General features: G+C 56.5%; 1 protein-coding gene across 1 annotated transcript; it reads right to left on the reverse strand.

Annotated features, from left to right (window-relative positions):
* Positions 1-4,826: 4,826 nt before the first annotated feature.
* Positions 4,827-19,280, reverse strand: LOC102946716 (deoxyribonuclease-1-like). Its single transcript, XM_007066526.4, has 8 exons — positions 19,122-19,280; positions 16,074-16,162; positions 12,680-12,763; positions 11,959-12,074; positions 10,342-10,454; positions 8,985-9,139; positions 7,904-8,000; positions 4,827-5,566 (listed from the first exon to the last, which is right to left on the reverse strand). Exons 1-8 carry the CDS (start codon positions 19,266-19,268, stop codon positions 5,513-5,515), a joined length of 855 nt encoding a protein of 284 aa, XP_007066588.3. The 5' UTR covers positions 19,269-19,280; the 3' UTR covers positions 4,827-5,512.
* Positions 19,281-20,494: the final 1,214 nt, after the last annotated feature.

The raw sequence follows: 20,494 nt of genomic DNA on the forward strand, positions 1-20,494 counted from the left end.
GGTTGTGATGTTAAATGCAAGTGAAAGGCAGAGGGTGATGGGAACAGATGCTCTTAGGTGGTGGTGGGGATTTTGTGGAGGTAGTTTAGGTCACATTTGACTTCTCTCGCTCTCGAGTGTTTAAAGATAGAGTTGATCTGTATTAACTGAGTCTTTGTTTCTGCTGAGTGATCACTAGGGCTGAAATCACTGATGGGTAGGTCCAGGGGGCTGAACCTTAGACCTGTTGTGAAAGGCAGCATAGAGGCTGCAGCAGCAGTCAGGTTCCCTGCTGCCTGGTGAAATCATGAAGAACTGGGCTAAGTGGTGGAAACTCAGAACATGGCATCGCAGCTAGACACAGGGGCAGCAGTGAGTGGCAGGTAGCAGCAGAGCCATTACCTGACCCCCGCTCCCATCAGGGGCAGGTGGTGAACCCATGCGAATGCTCCCCTGAATTCTGGGACTACGCTGATCTGGGACAACCAGCTGTGAATGGGGTACAGCAGAGGGAAAGTGGAGTGCTGTGTTAAAGGGATATTCGTCTGTCAGACTTCCCCACGGCAAGGTAGAAAACAGAGGCAAAGGATACGGCAGGGTGGAGGGTTACTTATTGTTTGCACGCTTTTGACACACTGGTGCTGGGTTTCCCCAAATTCATGCAGAGTTCCTTCTCCCTATTAATGAACATTTGCTTTGCCCCTTTACAGGCCCGGGAGTGGGAGGGTTAGTTTTCCCAGATTTCTAGGTAGGGGCTTGAGCCAGATCTGGTTTTGTAATGCTAAGAGGAACCCCTAGATATTGAAACCAGGCCTTGTACGGATGACGGCAGACCCACCGGTGCGGCGCCTCCTGCTGGTTGCCTCAGGAATTAGCTCAATTCGAGCACTCTCTGCTAGCCCGTGTCTTGCCCCCCTCAAAATCCCCACCCCGGGGGTAGAGGGGCCTCTTGGCTTGGGCTCCCCAAAGCAGCCCCTCCAGGGCCACCCGCCACATCTCCGAAGCCTCCCAGCCTCGGGTGTGTGCCTCCACCTTCTGGTGGGCCTGCTCCGCTGCCTCCAGCCATGCTCACAGGTCAGCATCCCCCTGCCTGTCCACTTTTAGGGTCTGGGTCCATTTTGTGGCCTGCTCCTTGACCACCTGGGTCCCGGCCTCTTGCTGGGCCCACTCTATCTCAGTTTCTTTATTTGAGACCTGCCCAGCAACGGTCTGGGTCTCGATCTCCTACTGGGTCCCCTTCATCCCAGTTGCTGCCTCGGCCACCTCCTGTTGGCATCCCATCAGCCAGTCAGCCATCATCACTGCGGCCTTGATCCTGTCCCCTTTTGACTCTTCCGGGCCCCCAGGCACCTTCTGCGGCCCCTCCGTTCCCTTGAGGGGGCAGTGCCTCCTAATGTGGCCGATGCATGGCAGCTCCAGCAGGCTTCCCGCCTCCGTGGGTCTCTCGTGGTCCTTCTGGGGTCCCACCCTCTCACCCAGGCTGACTTGGACACTCTGCCGCAGGCCTGGGCACGCCCACTGTACGTGTCCACGTTGTCCGCAGGCCCAGAATGTCCTCGGCCCCCTGGGTTCCCTCCCCAGGCAGGCTGTCTTAGGGATTTGCCCCTGTCCCGGCTCGGGGTGAGGCGCCCTGCCCCCATCCCAGTAGGGACAATCCCTTTTTAAATATCCATGCCTTGTACAGGCATAACAAGCCCTACTTTCCACGCCCAACCTCCAGGCCCTGGCGCTGGGCTTCTCCCACCGCTCCCTGCGGTGGCTCCTTCTGAACTTGGCAATAGTTCCAGTCCTGTCCCTGCCCCTTGTATCAGGGGTGACCATCTATGCCTACGTTCTCCACCACATGCAGCAGACTGCAGACTCACTGGTGCGGCGCCTCCTGCTGGTTGCCTCAGGAATTAGCTCAATTCCAGCTCTCAGAGCACCCTCTGCTGGCCAGGGTCTTACCTGCTTCAGGCCTCCATGTCCCTCCCGGACCCTGATGCCCCTTACCTCGGGATTCTGCCCCTAGCAGTCCCCTCACCCTGGGTCTCCCCCTCCCAGGGGAACTCCCTTCCCCTATACCCACCTTGCCTCAGTGGCTACTGCCAGTCATCATCTAGCCCCCTCTCACTGGGGCAAACTGCAGTCTGTGATGGCCACTCCTCACTGGCAAGGGGGTTGGATCAACTGCCTTTCCCTGCAGCACCAGTACCTCTTTAGGCCTTTACCAAGGCTGGAGCTCCCCAGCTCCTCTTGCCCTTCCCCAGCCCTGCTCTGCTCTGCATCAGGTACCCTCTGTTCCCAGGCAGCTTGGCCCTTCCCACTCCAAGGCTGGAGCGAGACTGACCCAGCTCCTCCCTTAGCCATTTTCTCCGGCCGCTGTGGCCTGATTAGGTGTGACCACAGCTGTGGCCGCTTCTCCAAGCAGCCTACCTTTTCTCCCAGGAGCAGGGGTGACTGCCCGCAATTCCTTGGGGCTGTGACACCCCCTGGCACAAGGGTTACGTGCAGCTGTCCAACTCTGCCGTAGCCAGATGTAAACAGTCTCCACTGCCACCTGGGGGCCAAGGGAGATGGAGCAGGAAACTCATCCCAGTAACAAAGAGCATGGATGTGGTAGAAAAGAAATGACTATTTTTCCACCCCATTTTTTTTCCTGTCACAAGGAATGAAGCACGTAAGAACGGCCACACTGGGTCAGACCAATGGTCCAGCTAACCTAGTAGCCTGTCTTCTGACAGTGGCCAATCCAGGTGCTTCAGAGGGAATGAAGAGAGATCGAGTGATCCATCCCCTGTCGCCTACTCCAAGCTTTTGGCAAATAGAGGCTAGGGCAGAGGTGGGCAAACTACGGCCTGCGGGCCACATCCAGCCCATGGGACCGTCTTGCCCAGCCCTGGAGCTCCTGGCCCGGGAGGTTAGCCCCCAGCCCCTCCCCTGCTGTTCCCCCTCCCCCAGCGGCAGGCAGCGTGGCTGGCTCCGTCCGGGCAGCGGGGCTGCGAGCTCCTGCCGCTCTGAGCGGCATGGTAAGGGGGCAGCGGTGGCACATGCGGTGGGGGGGGGGTGAGTAGAGGGTCCCGGGGGGCAGTCAGGGGACAGGGAGCGGTTGGATGGGGTGGAGGTTCTGGGGTGAGGCAGTCAGGGGTTGGGGAACAGGGGGGGTTGGATAGGGCGTGAGTGTCCTGGGGGGCCTGTCAGGGGGCAGGGGTGTGGATAGGGGTTGGGGCAGTCCGGGAACAGGGAGCGGGGGGGTTGGATAGGGGGTAGGGTCCTGGAGGGCCTGTCAGGGGACAGGGGTGTGGATAAGGGTCGGGGCAGTCAGGGGACAGGGAGCGGGGGCGGGTTGGATGGGGGTGGGGGGGTGCCGGGCGGGGGCGGTCAGGGGACAAGGAGTGGTGGGGGGGTTGGAGGTTCTGAGGGGGGAAGTCAGGGGGCGGGAAGTGGGTGGGGGCGGATAGGGGGCAGGGGCCAGACTATCTGGGGGGCACAGCCTTCCCTACCCGGCCCTCCATACAGTTTCGCACCTCGATGTGGCCCTCAGGCCAAAAAGTTTGCCCACCCCTGGGTTAGGGTCACTCAGAGCATGGGGTTGCATCCCTGCCCGTCCTGGCTCAGTGGGATATTTTGGTGCCTTATTTAATAAATTAGAAGAATCATTAATCGTGGTTTAATTTGTTCTAAAATAAAACATTTTGTAACACGGCAGTAAAACCCTAGCAGGTGTGTGGTCTCACACACAAACACACACACACACACCCTGCACTAATGCACTCCATCTCCGAGATGCTAGGTACCCCCCAAATAAACAGGATGCTCCCAGCAGCCTAGATGGAGGTTGGCTTGATTCACTCTGGGCCACCGCTGAGCTGTTCTGGGGGCTCTCCATGCATTGTGAGAGCTGAGTGACTGACTGCAATAGACAGAAGCGTTCCCACTACATGCCCAGTGAGCCACATGCCTCCCCCATCCCAATCCTGTCCTGTTCCCACAGCCACAGTCTAGTCCCTTCCCTCCTGGGGCTGAGCTGTAGTCTTGCTGTTGCAGGAGCATTTGTTGAATAGGGACCCTGCTGTGAGCAGGAAAATGCCCCTCATTACAAAATCTGGCAGCTCAGATGGCAGAGGCCCTCAAGAGCATAAATGACCCCCCAAAAAACACTCTGAATCAGATACAGATGGATCCATTTGATTCTCCGGGCCCTTTGATTACATACTGATTGCATGTCATGGTATCAAATTGCAGATGACCAGCACTCCCCCTTATTATTCCATAGTATAGACATAGTGTCCTTAGAATCATAGAATATCAGGGTTGGAAGGGACCTCAGGAGGTCATTAGTCCAACCCCCTGCTCAAAGCAGGGCCAATCCCCAACTAAATCATCTAGTGCAGGTGGGGCTTATAAAAGGCAAGCCATAGACACAGAATAGAATCTCTTTCCCGAAGAGTTGCTAGGGCAATGCCCCAAGTCAGGATGGGACACCACAATGCAGGGTCAACGCTGTCCTGTAGGGAATGACTCCAGGTGGACAGACAGTTACAAGAACAGTCAGGTTCACAGAGTTCATGGAGGACAGGTAGCCCTCAATGGCTTTAGGTCACGGATGCAACCCAATGTTCTGGGTGTCCCTAAACCTCTGACTGCCAGGTGCTGGGACTGGACAACAGGGGATGGATCACTCGATAATTGCCCTGCTCTGTTCATTCCCTCTGAAGCACCTGGCACCAGCCACTTCTGAAGACAGGATCCTGAGCTAGATGGACCATTGGTCTGACCAAGTGTCGCCATTCTTACGCTCCATGTTAAGTGTTCAGAGTTCATGAGTCTGGCTTAAAAATCATGAGAGAGAGAAAATAATCAGTGGTGGGTTCTGTTTATTGGCCTGGTGGGGTTTGAGCGCTGAGAGGTCATTCACATCTTCCAGCTTTTAAACACATGCATGAAGGCTGGAACCTGGCTCTTTTAATGAAAGCCAAGAGTCTGCTATAAACACATGACTCCAAGAGCTAGGGCTTTATGAAAAACACCAGATATCATGCGACTCCAGCATTGGCTTCTAGCCAATCATCAAGCACTTATAAAACTGCCCCTCATTCAGCCTGTGTTAATTGCACATACCCATTGGCCACAAAATCAGCGCCGCCCCAGCCCTGTTGCCCAGCATAACGCTCCAGGATGCCCCAAGACCAAAGATTTCAAAGCTTACTAACTACATTGCATGAAGGGCATTCCCAATGGCATGGCATGGCATGGATATGCCAGTTATCCAGGTACCCAGTAAGTGACGCTGGTGGGCCATTCGATGCAGCACCTAGAGAGGTGGGTTTGTGACCAGCCATGAGGATGTGCCAGGAGCAGCAGGTAGATGCCAGGAGGCTGGTATTTGGCTATAATCGTAGATGCTAAGGTTCATCCTGGGGAGCTCGTCTGAAGGCGTTGGCACTGCAGCCAGCAGCAGCCAAAGGGAATATGAATGCGGTAGAGGTTGCTTTGCTGGTAGCTATGTCTCCTGGCTTAGTGGGGGATGGAGCAAAGCAGGAGCAGGCGAGCCTCAGCGAGTCCTCAGAGTCACTTCCACCGGGAAATGGTCACTGACGGCCAGGGCCTGGACACAAAAGGGAGAAATCACAGAGCCTAAGTTGTGGGGATGCTCAGCAGGCATCAGATACAGCTTGTCCATGACCTCGTGTCATGGCTCCTGTTGTCACATGAATCCTGGCAATTCCTGAGGTGCAGCAGGAGGCAGAATGGGCTAACGGACAGAGCATGTGTCTAGATCTGTTCCGTGCCCTGATACCGACTCATTGCATGGCCTTGGGCAAATCACCCAACCACTCCATGCCTCAGTTTCCCCATCTGTACAATGGGGATAACGCTGACCTTCCCTATCACCGGGCTCTGCCAGGGTGAGTCAATTAATATTAACGAGGTGGTCTGAGATCCTTCTATGCAAGGTGACTCATTGTCAAACGCAGGGTTCCCGTTAGCTCCCTGCCTTTGGGAAGGAGAGCTCCCTAGGGGTCTGCATGGTTTTAGATGAGCTCCCAGGCAGTATTTCCATCAGGAGTGTGAGTGCAAACCAGGGGAAGCCCGGCCTGCGCTCATCCCATGGACATCGAGGCCAGCGGCACACGTTGAACAAGAGGCCAATGCCAGAATGAGCCAAGGCTCCCCCAGCTCCTCCCTCAAGCTCAGAGCCCTTTACAGAGGGGAAACTGAGGCACGGAGCAGCGAGGCGAACTGGCCGTGCAATTCAAGCCTAAGGTTTAACCCTCTCCTGCCCTGCGCCTTGGGGAGTCATTCAGACCGGTGCAAAGAATGTGTAAAATGCTCCTAGCCTGAGCTGGCCTGGAGCGTGTTACCATCACTTCACACAGCCACTCTAACCAACCACACAAGGGGAAAGTCCTGGGTTATCAGGCCCTCGGCCTCTCGACGCCCCTTCCTGCGCCCTAGCCACTGGGCCACGCTGCCTACACAGTGCCCCCAAGAGCGTTGCCTCCTTCATGCAGTCTACACGCATGCAAAACACAGCCACAGTCCCCAGGGGAGACGGCCTCCCGAGGTGCTGAATGGTTCTGTGCAGCGAGCCCCCTGAGTGATGGCATCCAATCATGTAAGAGCACAGGACGCATGAGCTGCAGTGGACGGCACTGTCGAGGGGAGAGCCAAGACCTCAGTGTAATTTACCCTCTAATTCCCCAGCGCTGTGAAAGGAGCAGCCGGAGTCTCCTCTCTCACCTACACCCAGATGTGCCAACTTCTATTTTTCTCAAGGGGTACTCCATCCCCGCTCTGCCCCGAAGCCCTGCCCCCATTCCATCCCTTCCCTCAAGGCCCCGCCTTCACTTCACCTCTTCCCGCTCCCGCCCTGAGGCCCCCACCCACCTGCCACTCGCTGCTCTCCACTCTCCCCCAAGACCCTCCACCAGCCGCCAAATGGCTGTTTGGCTGCACCGCCTATCAGCTGTTTGGTGGCATCTCCATCAGCTGTTTGGCAGTGCCCCGGATTAGTTGATTGGGGGCACCGCCGAACAGCTGTGGCTGGTGGGTGCTGAGCACCCACTATTTTTTTTCCATGGGTGGTCCAGCCCCAGAGCACCCATGGAGTCAGCACCTATGGCTATACCAGTTGACAGCTGGTCTGCCAAGAACAATGGTTACCCCAGGGAGAAAGCAGAAGCAGGATCAGGCCCAGGGTTTTAACTCACGGCAGGGGCTAACTGCAGGTGTGGGGATATTCTACACACTATCCACAAGAAAACAGCCACTAGCAAGCACTGGCAGGGGCGGAGTGAGCTGTACAGCATAGAGCCAACAGGACACTCCAAGTGTAAATGCTGTGTCCTGGCCAGGAGGCGATGTAACAATGTCTAGGGCCCGTCATCCTGCCCTTTGGGCAGTCAGTGACAGCCAAGTGTGTGGGAAAGGCTGCCCTGCAGATCCTGCACTCTTACTCTGCCCCAGCACTCACTCTGCACAAGGTGTGGGAAAATGAAGAATCAGGCCTGTAGGGTCTCCAGCCTCGTCTACACCCACAAGCGGTACCCCTTTTGCCCCCTAGTGTGGATGGAGTTAGACTGGTCTAAAGGTGCTTACCCCGGGATAGCTCTTCCCATCTGGGAAGGGGAACAAGCTATCCAGCCCCTTTATATTGGTATAACTGCATCCACACAAGTTCCTGCCCCTGTAACTATAGCAGTACCCCCAAACCCACACAGTTATAGCAGGACAACACCTGTGTGTAGAACAGGCCTTAGTGTAGCTGAGCTGGAATTGCCTTTAACTCTGGGAGACTCCCTGCAAAGCTTGATGCAGTGATCTCTGAGCTTGGCCCCAGTCCTGACCAGCTGTCGTTGTCCCCTGGCTAGCTAGCAGCTATTGTCTCTGCTCACAGCTAGCTGCTCTGAGAGCACACAGGCAGATTGTCCGCTTCACTTACATCCTTGAGCTGCAGGTGGAAAGTCTCCTGGAAGTTGTTGACCTTGGCAGATTTGTCCACCGTACAGTGCTGCAGCTCAGAGCCACTCACCACGATCCTGTGACACGCCACAAGGGGCTAGGGTTAAACACTGCACTTCTCAGCAGCTGGTCTTCAGGGTCACACCCTGCAGGGAATGCCCTCGCCCACCCCAGAGCCAGGCTGGAGCCCAGGGCCAACGATGGCAGCGCTGTTGGTGGGGTTCCTCACCAGCTTCCCTAAGTAGTGGAGCCAGGGAGAGTGCTGGGGGGAGCTGATAGGGTGGCTTGGTTTGTGCAGTCCTGGGGGGAAAATCCCTCTCCCCAGCAGCTAGACCCCCTAGGGCTCTCAGCCAGCTCCATCTGGTGTGGAAGCTGAGCTCAGTGGAGGCAGGTGACAGCTGAACGTGGGGCCAAGTTCCAGCAGCACCTGATTCCAGAACCTTCTGGAGAGAGCCGGGCTTCCTATCACACCTGAGTGTGTGGGAAGAACACGCCCACAGCACAGCACAGGGCAATCAGGGTTAATGAGTGTCCTGGCTGGGCTATAGACAGTCTCTCTGCAGTCTGTGCCAGAGGCTGTGGTTTTCCCCAGCTGAAGGGGTCTCTGAGTATTCCCAGATGTGGTCCTACGAGTGATGACCTTCTGTGCTAGGGCACTGCCCACCTGTGGTCCTCTCCTTGTCCCTTTTCATCCCCTCCCCGTCATTTGCTGTCCCCAGGGCTGGCACTGGCCGCATTAGGCTGTCTCTTGGGGCTGCTGTCATTCCTATCTCTGATGCAGCGTGGTGCTCACGTGGTACCCTCCTGCCAGGTGACTGCATTGCTGAGGGGCCGGCAGTCCCAGGGACCGAAACCCGCTACTGACTGGTAGAACAGGCATAGCCTGGGCAGAGGCAGCGCAGGCTCCCCCGACAGCCCACTGCCCATCTGCCTCAGCATCAGCCCAACCCCCAAGGGCTGATGGGGAGCCCACAGACCATGGAGCCCTGGGCTTCTCCGTACAGCTGCCAGGCACAGGCCCAGTAGCAGCACTGGGGATGATCAGCAGCAGCTCTCCTCACCGGTCGTAGGCGCAGTCTGTGTACGACACGGTGGTGTCTGCACTGTCCGGGATGAGCCACTGGAAGGCGTCGCTGGTGCGCAGGCGGATGGAAGGCCAGTCCTGCGGCCTGACGTAGGAGCAGTCGGCATTGAAGTCTCCCAGGAAGAGGATGTTCTGCCAAGGAAGTGCCAGGTCAGTGAGGGGGGCCCAGCCAGGCAAGAACCTCACGCACGGCAGCCTCCCTGAGCCCTTCGCTCTGGAGTGTCCCGGGCAGCCCTGCCAGTGCCACAAGCTGAGGTCTTGCTGGCTAACCACTGCTCTCCTTGGCTGTGGCTGTCTTTGTGGCTAAGGCAGGGGCAGGAGCTGACACATGGTGGTCTGGGGGTCTGTCACTCCCTCTGGCTATTTTGCTGGTTCCTTCTCTGCACGGGGGGGGGAGTCGTCTTCTCTGGGGCTGGGGTCATGAGGCTTTCCTTGTGCTCAGATACACCATGAGGTCCTGGCACTGCAATGACCTGGGCCAGGGGGGCTGATGCTTCATCTACAGAGCAGGGGCAGCACAGGCAGGGCCCCCCACGCCTCCTGCTGATGTACCCAGCCCTGCCCTGGAGAGAGCAGCTCTAAGGAGGGAGTGCAGTGCAGGTGCCCAGGCTCTGGTGCCAAGACCACCCCTAGGATGACATGCTGTGTGCACCTCCCTGGCTCAATGTCATCAGGGAACAGCTGGCTTCAGTCACCACTGCCCTGGGCCCGATGCCAGCAGGTGAAAGGGCCTACAGCCCATTCCTGATTGCTCGAGCCTTCGGCACACTGGGACTGTGCTGTCCAGGCTGAGCGGCAGAACCCCTCGATTTAGCTGGAAGCGGGTCCGAGATCCCCGTTCGCCATCCGTGTGATGAAGGGTGGAGACCCTGGCAGGGAAGCAGGAAGGAACCCGCATCTCCCCACCCTTGGGCACTCTGCGGCGAGGGTCCCAGAGGGGTTGTGTGGCTCTGAGGCCTATGGGCCTAGGGCTGAAGGGGTTGGGGGCAGTGCAGATGGGCCTCTCTGCTCCACAGCTTTGTTCAACACAGATCAGTGTGTGGATATGGATGAAGGGAGATTCGCTTCCCCAGAGGCAAACCCTGCTGGTTAGCTCCTGGCTGTTCCCTCTGACCATTCCTGGTAACCTACACTGGCCCAGACAGACAGAGCAGCTCTGCACAGGAAGTCGGGGGTCGGCATAAGTAATAGACTAGCCAGGACCTTCCACAGCCAAGTCAGCTGATGTCCCATCCTGGCAGCAGCAGCCTTACCCGAGACAAGCAGGGGAGGGAATGCCAGTGAATTCATTCACACGGCAGGCACTGGGTTTGCATGCGGATACATCTGCTTACGTCAGTCCCCCACTTGTTGATGACATCTAAGTAGACATCATAGAGGGCATCGATCTCTGCCACAGCCTTGCTGGGGGCCGTATGCAAGGGCACCAGCACGAATTCCGGCACCTCTGCCAAAGACACAAGTTACACAGCCAGCCATTTTCCATGCGCACACGGAGCCGTCACCCATCCTCCCTGCTGTCTGTCTCTCACACACATCTGGGACTGTTCCACTCTGGGGTTCCCAAGACCATGCTCTCCGTATGGACACTTCCCCTCCCACTCAGAATCAGCCAGGACTGGGATTTGAACCAGGATCTCCTATTACTTGTACTTACTCTATTGTCACTTGGCAGTTCCCACAGTGCTAGCAGCTCCAGTTGGCCATGCTGGCCTCTCTGGGTCCCTCTGCACTTGTGTATTGCCCTCCTGGGTCAGTGCCACCCATAAAGCTGCCCCTGGTTGGCTTTGTGCCAAAGCAGCAGCCGTCAAAGGAAGCTGCAGAGCAGCTGAGCAGGGGGTTAGTTGCCAGCAAAGCCTCTGGGCTGAGCTCCCGCTGGCCAGGACTGTCACTGCTTCTCCCCGGCTGCTCTGAGGAGTTCAGGCCCCATGAGAACGGCTGCCGTGGGGTTTGTATGTCAGTGCACAGCCACCCTTTTCCTCCCTCAGCCCCGTGACCAACCATACCCCAAGGAGCAATGGGATTGCGGGCTGGCAGAGGGGCAGGTATACTCACAGCCCGGTGAACCCCCATGACCCCAAAGCTGAGCTCTGGGTCCCAACTGCACCTGGCTTCACAATGAGCTGAACTGATCCCCTGCCACTGACCCCCAGCTCAAGGGATGCAAACGCCACCCCCCAACCTGCCAGACACTGGGATTCAGGTTCAGTGTCCAAGATCAGCCCCCTGCAGGGGCGTATGCCGTGAAACAGCCCCAGGCACGCACTCCGCAAGCCAGCATCCAGACCCACACCCATCGGGGACTGCAGGTCTTGAACCCTGGTCCATAGGGCGCTTCAGCACCAGTAAGCGCCAACCCACCACCCACTGACCTGCTAACCGGTGTCCGAGCAGGAGCTGAACTCCGCCAGAGAACCTCAGTCCTCCAGCTGGCAGAACACGGGGGGTCCTCACTGCTTCACTGTGACTGTATAAACCCCGCACAGGAACAGGAAGATGCCTATGCTGCCAGGATCTCCCTGCTCAGGGCTGCTTCCCCTGGCATATCTGCTTCTGCTACCTGCTAATGAGCTCCTAGTAACCTGGCCCTGTCTGACCCCAGACCTTGGTTTGCCCTCTGGCCTGTTCTGGACACTGACCTCCTGGTATCAGACTGGCCCTGACTCCCAATGCTTGCTCCAACCACTAGGTCAGGCTGCCCACATACCAGTCAGAATAACTCCCCAGGCCCGGACCCAGCTCCCCGTTCCCCCTATTGGATCTAGGCCTGTCCTGAGTTGAAGCATCATTCCCAAAGACTTTGCCGAACTCTCCATGGTAACGTTCCTTGTTCCCTGGTGGGAGGAGTTAGAGTGTGGGGGAGCAGGGGTTTCTCTAGCTAGATGCAGGATGGCCTGGGGTGCTGCTGCTCCCAGTGCCATGGGGCAGAGAGATCCCTGGGCCTCGCTTACCTGTGTAGGGGGAGGAGAACTTCACAATGAAGGGCTCCCTGCTGAAGGTGTCGCTCCCACAGGGCTCACAGCCATCATCGTAGCAGTAACTGTCCACCACCGACACCACATCCGTCCTGCCGGGAGGAGAGATGGAATGACCACACACAGTCAGGTGGCTCCACTCTGGGGTGGGCCCTGGTGCACTCAGGGTAGGATGGCCAGGTGTCCGGTTTTCTATCCGAAAGTCCAGTCAAAAAGGGGACCTGACAGAGTCCGGTCAGATCTACTGACCAGACACCTAATGTCTGGTTACTGTAGGCTGGATAGGAGCCAAGTCATCACCCACACCAGCCCCTATATAGCCAGGGCTACCTCCTACCTGCATCAGGTGGCTGCAGCTCCAAGCACCAGCAAAGCAAGTGAGTCCCTCCTGAGCCAGTTAGAGGGGTTGGAGGGGAAAAGCAGCAAGCAACAGGAGGAAGGGTGGAAGAAGAGTGGACAGGGGCAGGGTGTCAGGGGGAAGAGGCGTGGCAGGGGTGGGGCCTTGGGGAAGAGGCATGGCAGAGGTAGGGCCTCAGGGGAAGAGGTGGGGCAGGGTCTGGCCTCAGGGGAAGGGGCAGGGTTGGGGAGGTTCCGGTTTTTAAATGTTACCAAATTGGCAACCCTAGCCCAGGGACCTGCATGCAGAGAGCAGCAGTGGTTGGGCAGGAGGCGCTGTGGCTGTTTGCTGGATCCTTACCGGTAGATGAAGAGGTACTGCTCCTTGTAGGTGCTCTGGCCCAGGGGCTCGCTGATCACATAGCTGTATGGCTGCAGAGAAGCCCTAGAGTGGGGGTGGCAGAAAAGCTGGCAGTGAGGTCCGTGCCGGAGCAGGGAGGGCCGTGCACACGTCCAGCACATCTCCCTGCTTCTGCACCACCTCCCACCATTCCCATCCCACCCTGCCGATCTCCCAGCCAGCGTAGGTAGGAGTAACCCTGCCTGCTTTACGGCTGAGACGTCTCCCTCCATGCAGGCCCCTTGCCACTCTGTTCCGGGAAGCCAGGCTTGGGGGGGAGGGGAGGGTGTCTCAGGGAGCATCATTTTCATGGGGCCCCTTCAATATGTAGACTGGCTTGACATGAGTAATTGGACGTGGGTGAGGCCTCATTTCTTGGGAGACAGGATTAGGGAGGTAAGTGGAGCAGCAGGGTGGAACCAGACTGTCTGTGGTGGCTAAGATAAGGGGGGACTCTCAGGGAACCGCTGACAATGGACAAGATAACAATGGGTCAGCGAAGCCTGGAAGGTGAGCCGAGGCAAAGAGAAAGTTGTGCATGGACAGTGCATGTTGTACAGGGATTGGGTCCTGCAAAGGGAGCACGCCCATCCCCCAACCAGTGCTTCAATGGCATGTGTACCTGTCTATAAAAACAGAGGGTTGCTGGGTCACTTTGGATGGGTGGTACCAGTATGCCCGATCCTCACCCCTTCCACTTGAGTCTGATCAACTCAGCGTAGCTTCGCAGCAGGCCCAATGAAGAGACCTGAGTGATGGGAGTGGAGTCGAACTGAGTTCTTGGGAAGCCGAGTGGAAGAGGTCTTGTGGGAACCCTTCTGCCACAGAGGTGCTGAGCGCCTGTGACCCCCGCCACATCAGGACATCTGCAGGTGGCCTCAGCTCTCATACCACCAACCAGAATCAGACCTCGCTGGTGTCATGTTACCCCTGGCCTGAGGCTGTCTGCTCCCTCTGCACTTCCCAAGCCCATTCCAGCCCTCTCCGCCCCTTTGACAGGCTTCTCCTGAGGGGTTGGTGGTCCCTGTCCCTTGTCACCAATTCACATCTATATGGTAGGGCCCAGTTCTGACCTCACACCGGTTTCACACTGGATGGCCTCCACTGGCTGTAATGGAGTTACCCCTCATTTATACCTGGGTACATGAGATCAGAATCAGTGTATACAGTCACTTTGCACTGGTGTAAACGGCAGCACAGCAGGAGAGCCCCAGGCCCCACGATTTTTGTCTGCCCTGTCAGCAAACACCCAATGTATTTTCGTAAGTAACCATTGGAATGTGGGGGGAGGGGGAGGGGCATCTCCTGTGATCTTCCTTCCCTGTTTCCTCTGGGCTCAGCTTGTCACCGCATCGCACAGGCAGTGTCACGTGTGTGTCACACCTCACCCCTCATGCACTACACCCCCCTCCTTTGGTGAGGCCATTCTCTCTTGCAAAGTGGGTGGCGTGGCACGTAGGGCTGCTGGCTGCCTCTGGGAGGCCCTCTGCACATTACAAAATGGGGGCGGTTGGCAAAAATCTACCCTGAGTGCATTTGGTCAGAAGCCTGGGTAGCATTGGAGTCAGTGGTGTAAACTAGAGCAGCCACGAAGATGCTGTAATCCCAGGGGAAAGCTGCCATCCAGGGATCCCGCTCAATCCCAGCTTTTAGCCATGACCTGCTCAGTGTCTGCACCTTGCTGATGTCCTCAGTGAGTTCTGTGCTCCTCTGTTTGTGCTGTCTTTTGTATACAAGATTATTGCCCTGAAATATGCCACCCTGGTACCACTGTACCCCATGTCGCGCTCGCTTTGTGAGAATGGCGGCGTGTGGCGCCAGGCAGGGATGCCCAGGTCCCTTCACATGTGTGTGCCTTTCGGTGGTGAAAAGCTCCAGAGACCCATGAGGGTGTTTGCGATGGGGCATTCGCCCCATACTGGCCAGTAAGGAGAGGGGCTGTGAGGAGTGACCAATCAGGGACTGGCAGGCCCATATAAAAGAGCCGCAGAGCAGATCAGGGTCAGTATTGACTGGAATTTGAGGAGGGAGAACTGTGTCTGGAGGTGGCTGCAACCCGGTAGCACACGGGTGGGCAAACTTTTTGGCCCGAGGGCCACATCAGTATTGTGAAACTCTATAGAAGGCTGGATAGGGAAGGCTGTGCCTCCCCAAAGGGCCTGGCCCCCGCCCCCTGTCCACCTCCTCCCACTTCCTGCCCCCTGACTGCCCCCCTCAGAAGCCCTGACCCATCCAACCCCCCCTGCTCCTTGTCCCCTAACCGCCCCCCTGGAACTCCACCTCCTATCCAATCCATCCTGCTGCCTGTCCCCTGACTGCCCTGACCCCTGCCCACACCCTTGACAGGCCCCCTGGGACTCCCATGCCTATCCAACCCCCCTGTTCCCAATCCCCTGACTGCGCCCCAGAATCTCCTGCCCCTTATCCAACCCCCCTGCTGCCTGCCCCCTTACCATGCCACTCAGAGCGACAGGTGTTCGCAGCCCCACCGTCTGGCCGGAGCCAGCCATGCCACCCGCGCTGCCTGGCAGGAAAGGCAGGCCAGAGTGCTGGCGGCGCACTGAGGCTATGGAGGAGGGGGTTCAGCACGGGAGGGACCGGGGGCTATCCTCCCTGGCCAGGAGCTCAGGGGCTGGGTGTAGTTTGCCAACCTCTGCTGTAGCACCTTGGACACAGCAGTGCAGGCAGGAACCTGGGGAGAAGAGAAGGAGCTCCGGATGGGCTGCTGAGACTGAGGAAGGGGCTGTGGCCATGGGGAAGTGGCCCAGGGAAATGCAGTGATAGTAGAGGCAAAGGAATGCAGTAGGTGACTGCGGTTTGGAGGGTCCCTGGGCTGGGACCCAGAGCAGTGAGTGGGCTTGGGTCCCTCCACTCGCCACTGGGAAAGTGGCAGAACTATTGAGGAGGTAAACCTCCCCCGGAAGCACGGAACCCAGATAGTGACATGGCCCGAGGGCTGAGCCACGAAGAGGATGCTGCAGTACCTGATGCTGCAAGAGGGGTTGCAAGTGGACTGCGGCTGAAGTGGTGGGGTGGGTGCAGACCGTGGATGGGGGTGTTGGCCTCGAGCTAATCCCCAGAGTGACCAGGAGGAGGTGCCAGAGCAGCGGTGAGTGATGCGCCCTGTGACACTGTCACTGAGTCAGTTATGCCAGAGCCACCTGCAGAGCCCCAGCTCCAGCACTCCCTTCATCTAAACTGCTGTGGGCAGCCGCGGAACCTTCCCCGTATGGCTGGCTGGGTGCTGCACTCGAAGGAGCCTCGTTTATATCTGCTCTAAAACACTCCAGACCACAGCAAGGTTTTAGGCTCCTCCCCTTCTTCCTCCCCCCTTCCATGTAGGTTTGGAAAACACCTGTTGAGCTGATCCATCAGACTCTGGACGGCACTCAGGTCAGAATCACGGACCTCCTGCACCACAGTGATGTCGTACGTCTGCAAGATCTGGGGGAAACACAAAGCTCCGTGCTGTGAAGCCGAGCCTGGAGCAGGCTGCATGTGCAGTGCCTAACACCCCTCACCTTTTCCCCCAGCTTCCCTTAGACATGCACAAACGCTGGGAAAATCGCTGAGAACACGCAGCAAAATCCCAGGCTGCAGCCAGCCACCAGAAGGGTGGTGTCCCCAGGGCCGACATGCCCCTTCACCCACCAGCTGAGCCAGGCATTTACCTATCTTCTGCTGCAGTGCACGAGCTGGGGGGAAGGAGCTGAGCGCTGGGGTGACTTAGATGGGGAAACAGAGGAGAACATGAGGAAATGGCAGCTTTCAGACTGAAGCTGTTCCAGAAGGGTTCAAAAATCAGCCAGCAGGATCCCAACACAGCAGTGATTGCACAGGATGAGTTTCACTGCCATGGGGAATGCCAGCCAGGCTGCCAGGTTACCCTCTGTCTGTCTCTGAAAACACTGTGGAATCTGAAAAAAGAAAAGGAGGACTTGTGGCACCTGAATCTGAAGTAGTGATAGATAGATAGATAGATAGATCTAGATCAGGAGTTGGCCACCTTTCAGAAGCAGTGTGCCGAGTCTTCATTTATTCACTCTAATTTAAGGTTTCGTGTGCCAGTAATACATTTTAACATTTTTAGAAGGTCTCTTTCTATAAGTCTATAATATATAACTAAACTATTGTTGTATGTAAAGTAAATAAGGTTTTTAAAATGTTTAAGAAGCTTCATTTAAAATTAAATTAAAATGCAGAGCCCCCCGGACCGGTGGCCAGGACCCGGGCAGTGTGAGCGCCACTGAAAATCAGCTTGCGTGCTGCCTTTGGCACGTGTGCCATAGGTTGCCTACCCTTGATCTAGATAATGGTCCATCTAGCCCAGTATCCTTGTGCCAGATGCTTCAGAGGGAATGAACAGAACAGGGTAATTATTGAGTGATCCATCCCAGTTTCTGGCAGTCATCAGCCACATGGTCTCCTATAACACTGAGAAGTGAAACCAAGGTCCCAGATAGATAGATATGTAAGCAGGGGAATGGTCCCGCTATTGTGGGGAACTTTCCTGGCTTATACACTACCCCGGTGAAATGGGCTAGCGAAAGGCTCTGAGTCCTCGCTCCCACTTCCTTTACCCAGAGGCCTGCCTGACCCTCAAGGGCTCCCCTTCCACTCTCCTGGGTGTCAGAGTCCTCGTAACCCCAATAAGGCTGGGCCCAGGATTCCTGGGGGTCTCGACCCCCAACCTTGTTGTGGTCACTTAGGGCAGGGGCTAGGATGTCCCCACTCCGGGGTGCTCTCTCTGCACTGGATGCTTCACTGATCGTTACATATAGTTCAAAGCAAATACAGTTTATTAAACAGCCATCAATTTAAAAAAATAAGGAAAAAATGGGACAGGTTAGAGGAAAACACATCACCCCACTCTGTGGCACGGGGACATCACAACCAGTGTCCCTGGAATGTCAGGGAAGTTCAGTCTGTTCCTCACAAGTCCCAGGCCACCTGCTCAGGCCCTGGCTGTGCTGCAGGGATGCTGCGGGTCGGACACTTGCTCTGGCAGTGGCCACACGCCCTCAGGCTTTAGGTGGCAGGACCCTTCTTCCCAGCATCACCCCCACCCCGTCAGGGTTACGATCCCCCTCCCAGTGCAGCCTGCAAGGGGCATCTTGGCTGGGGGTGTCTCCCTGCGCTGGCCCCGCTGCCCAGGGTCCTCCTTGCTCTCCCCAGCTGCTCACCACACCCAGCTCTGGACTGCTCCAGCTCCAGCTCAGCTCCAGCTCCACTCTGCCTCAGCTCCAACTTCAGCTCCACTTTGCCTCAGCACGGCTGCTGCTGCTCTGCCTCCAGCTCCCTGGGCTGCTTCTCTGGCCCCTCTGGCTCTGATTGTTGCAGTTCTTCCCCCAGCACAGGCTGCTCTGTGGGCTGCTTCTGTGACTCTGCTCCCAGCACTGACCTGCTTCCTGGGCTACTTTTCTGGTCCCTCTGGGTCTGGCCCAGCTCTGCTCCACGGCTGAGCTTGAGCCCCTGCTTTTTCCTTAGCTCGGCCCCACTCTGTCTGACCCAGGCAATTCCAGCTTACATGGAGGACAGGACTCCCCTGGCCTCCTGACTCCCTGATTAGCCTGCCTGCCCTGGCAGTCAGGCTGACCTGGAGCATTGGCCTCTCCCCATTGTTCCTGGTGTCTGTTAGTCTCAGGGTCTTGATTTCCCATCGACTGTTCCCAGTTCTTTTGGTACTGGGAGTGAGCCAACCAAAACACCCCCACTGAGTTTTAATCAGGGGACAACAGTCCCATTACAAATAGATAGATCGATCTGTTTATCTATGTAGGACCTTGGTTTCACTTCTCAGTGTTATAGGGGACCGTGTGGCTGATGACTGCCAGCAACTGGGATGGATCACTCAATAATTACCCTGTTCTGTTCATTCCCTCTGAAGCATCTGGCACCAGCTGCTGTTGGAAGAGATTGACCATTAGTCTGATCCAGTGTGGCCATTCTTTTGTTCTGATAGACCATCTATGCCCATACATAACCATCCATTGATCTATCATCTCCTCACTTAGACCTTGGTTTTGATTCTCAGTGTTATAGGGCACAGTGTGGCTGGAAAGTGTCTCCCTGCAGGGGTTCCTGGGCAGGGCTCAGATAGGCTGTCTCCACTTGTAACCAAGAGGTCTAGGGCATAAGCACCATGGAGGAGGAGTCACAGCAACCAGCTTTACCATCTCTAAGCCAATCCTGCTGGAGTAAGCAGAGAAACAACCCAGCACTTGGCCCTTCATCACTTCCCTTTCAGTTGGGTTTCTAAGTAGCCTTCGGCCCAAGTGAGAGCATACTCTCCAGGCCCACAGAAAACACACTTCTGAGAGCCCCTGGGCCAGCTGTTTGATGGAGTCCAGGGCACCCCCAGCTCTCAAGAACTGCTGGTATGTGGGAACTCCCCCATACTCACATTCAAGATGATGCCTGTGATGGTTTCATTGGACAGCTTGCTGTCTCCAAAAGTCTTGATATTGAAAGCACAGATTCTCAGGGCAGCGGCTGTGTGCAGCAGGTAGGCCAGGGATAGCAAGGCCAGCGCCGGCCTCATGGCCCCCATCCTGCAAGGAGGAAGGGAAGCAAAGTCCCAAGGGATCAGCAGAGGTTAGTTACAGTAAGAACTGCCTCACCTGCCCCCAGTCACTGTGCCATGCAGCGATGTTACTCTGGCACAGGTAACAATCTTGAAAGCAGCCCCTGAGATCCCCCTTCCTCAGAGTTTGCCCTCATTGGCATTCGCCCTTGAGACTCCCTGGATTCATCTTCCCAATGTCACTCCGCCCGAGAGAAAGGCTCGATTGTTTGGCAGAGGGATGGGGGCGGAGCGCAGGCTGATGCTGCAGGATCCTTCCCTGAAGCTGCTCATACTTCCGTACAGTTCTCAGTTCACCTGTGCCACTGGATTAACACAGGGCCATTCCCTGAGAATCCTACACAGGTGAAATGCCCACTGAAATTCATGGAGCCAATCCTGATGCACCGACTCCAGTAAACCCAGCCATACCCCCCAGCACCCTATGCCAACACGTCACTTCCACCTGCACAGCTGTCAGGGGAATGATTCCCCATGCTCCCATTGAAATATCTCACACGCTCATTCAAAGGTCATAAGAGAGCTCCCGCCCCATGCACCCTTCTGTCCGGACAATTGTGTGGTACCTTCAGTAGAAGATCACCACTGTTTTGCCACCACCTTGTGCTGGCCCTTTGTTTGGTGTCCCAAGACACTAGATGGTACACGTGTTTCTTACACATAAAGGGTGAAGTCTTGGCTCCACTGAATCAATGGGAATTTTGCTATTGACTTCAGTGGGGCTAGGATTTCACCCAAGGGGTTTGTAAATATAAGAGAAATGCTACGTGCCCTTTTCTGCCCTCTTTATTCAGGCCATGCCTAGGCTGCGGGTGCTACAATGGCACAGCTACAATGCTGCAGCTGTGCTACTGTAGTGGAGCTGCTTCCTACAGCGACGGAAGGGGGTTTTCCATCACTGTAGGAAATCCACCTCTCTGCGCAGCCGTAGCGAGGGTGACGGAAGAAGTCTTCTGTTGTCCTAGCCATGCGTACACCGGGGATTGGGTCATCGTAGCTGCAGCACTCAGGGGTGTGAATTTCACACCCCACCCCACCCCCACCCCCTTCTGAGTGCTGTAGCTATACCGACCTAACTTTTCAGTACAAAACTTCCACTGCAGTAAGGAGGTCAGGATCAGGGCTTATAGGGAAGTACTATAATTCAGAGAACATATATCTCCTCAACGACTGTTAATTGACTGGTTTACCCC

The sequence above is a fragment of the Chelonia mydas genome, chromosome 10 (assembly GCF_015237465.2).
Source record: "Chelonia mydas isolate rCheMyd1 chromosome 10, rCheMyd1.pri.v2, whole genome shotgun sequence".
In the NCBI taxonomy this organism is placed as follows: Eukaryota; Metazoa; Chordata; order Testudines; family Cheloniidae; genus Chelonia; species Chelonia mydas.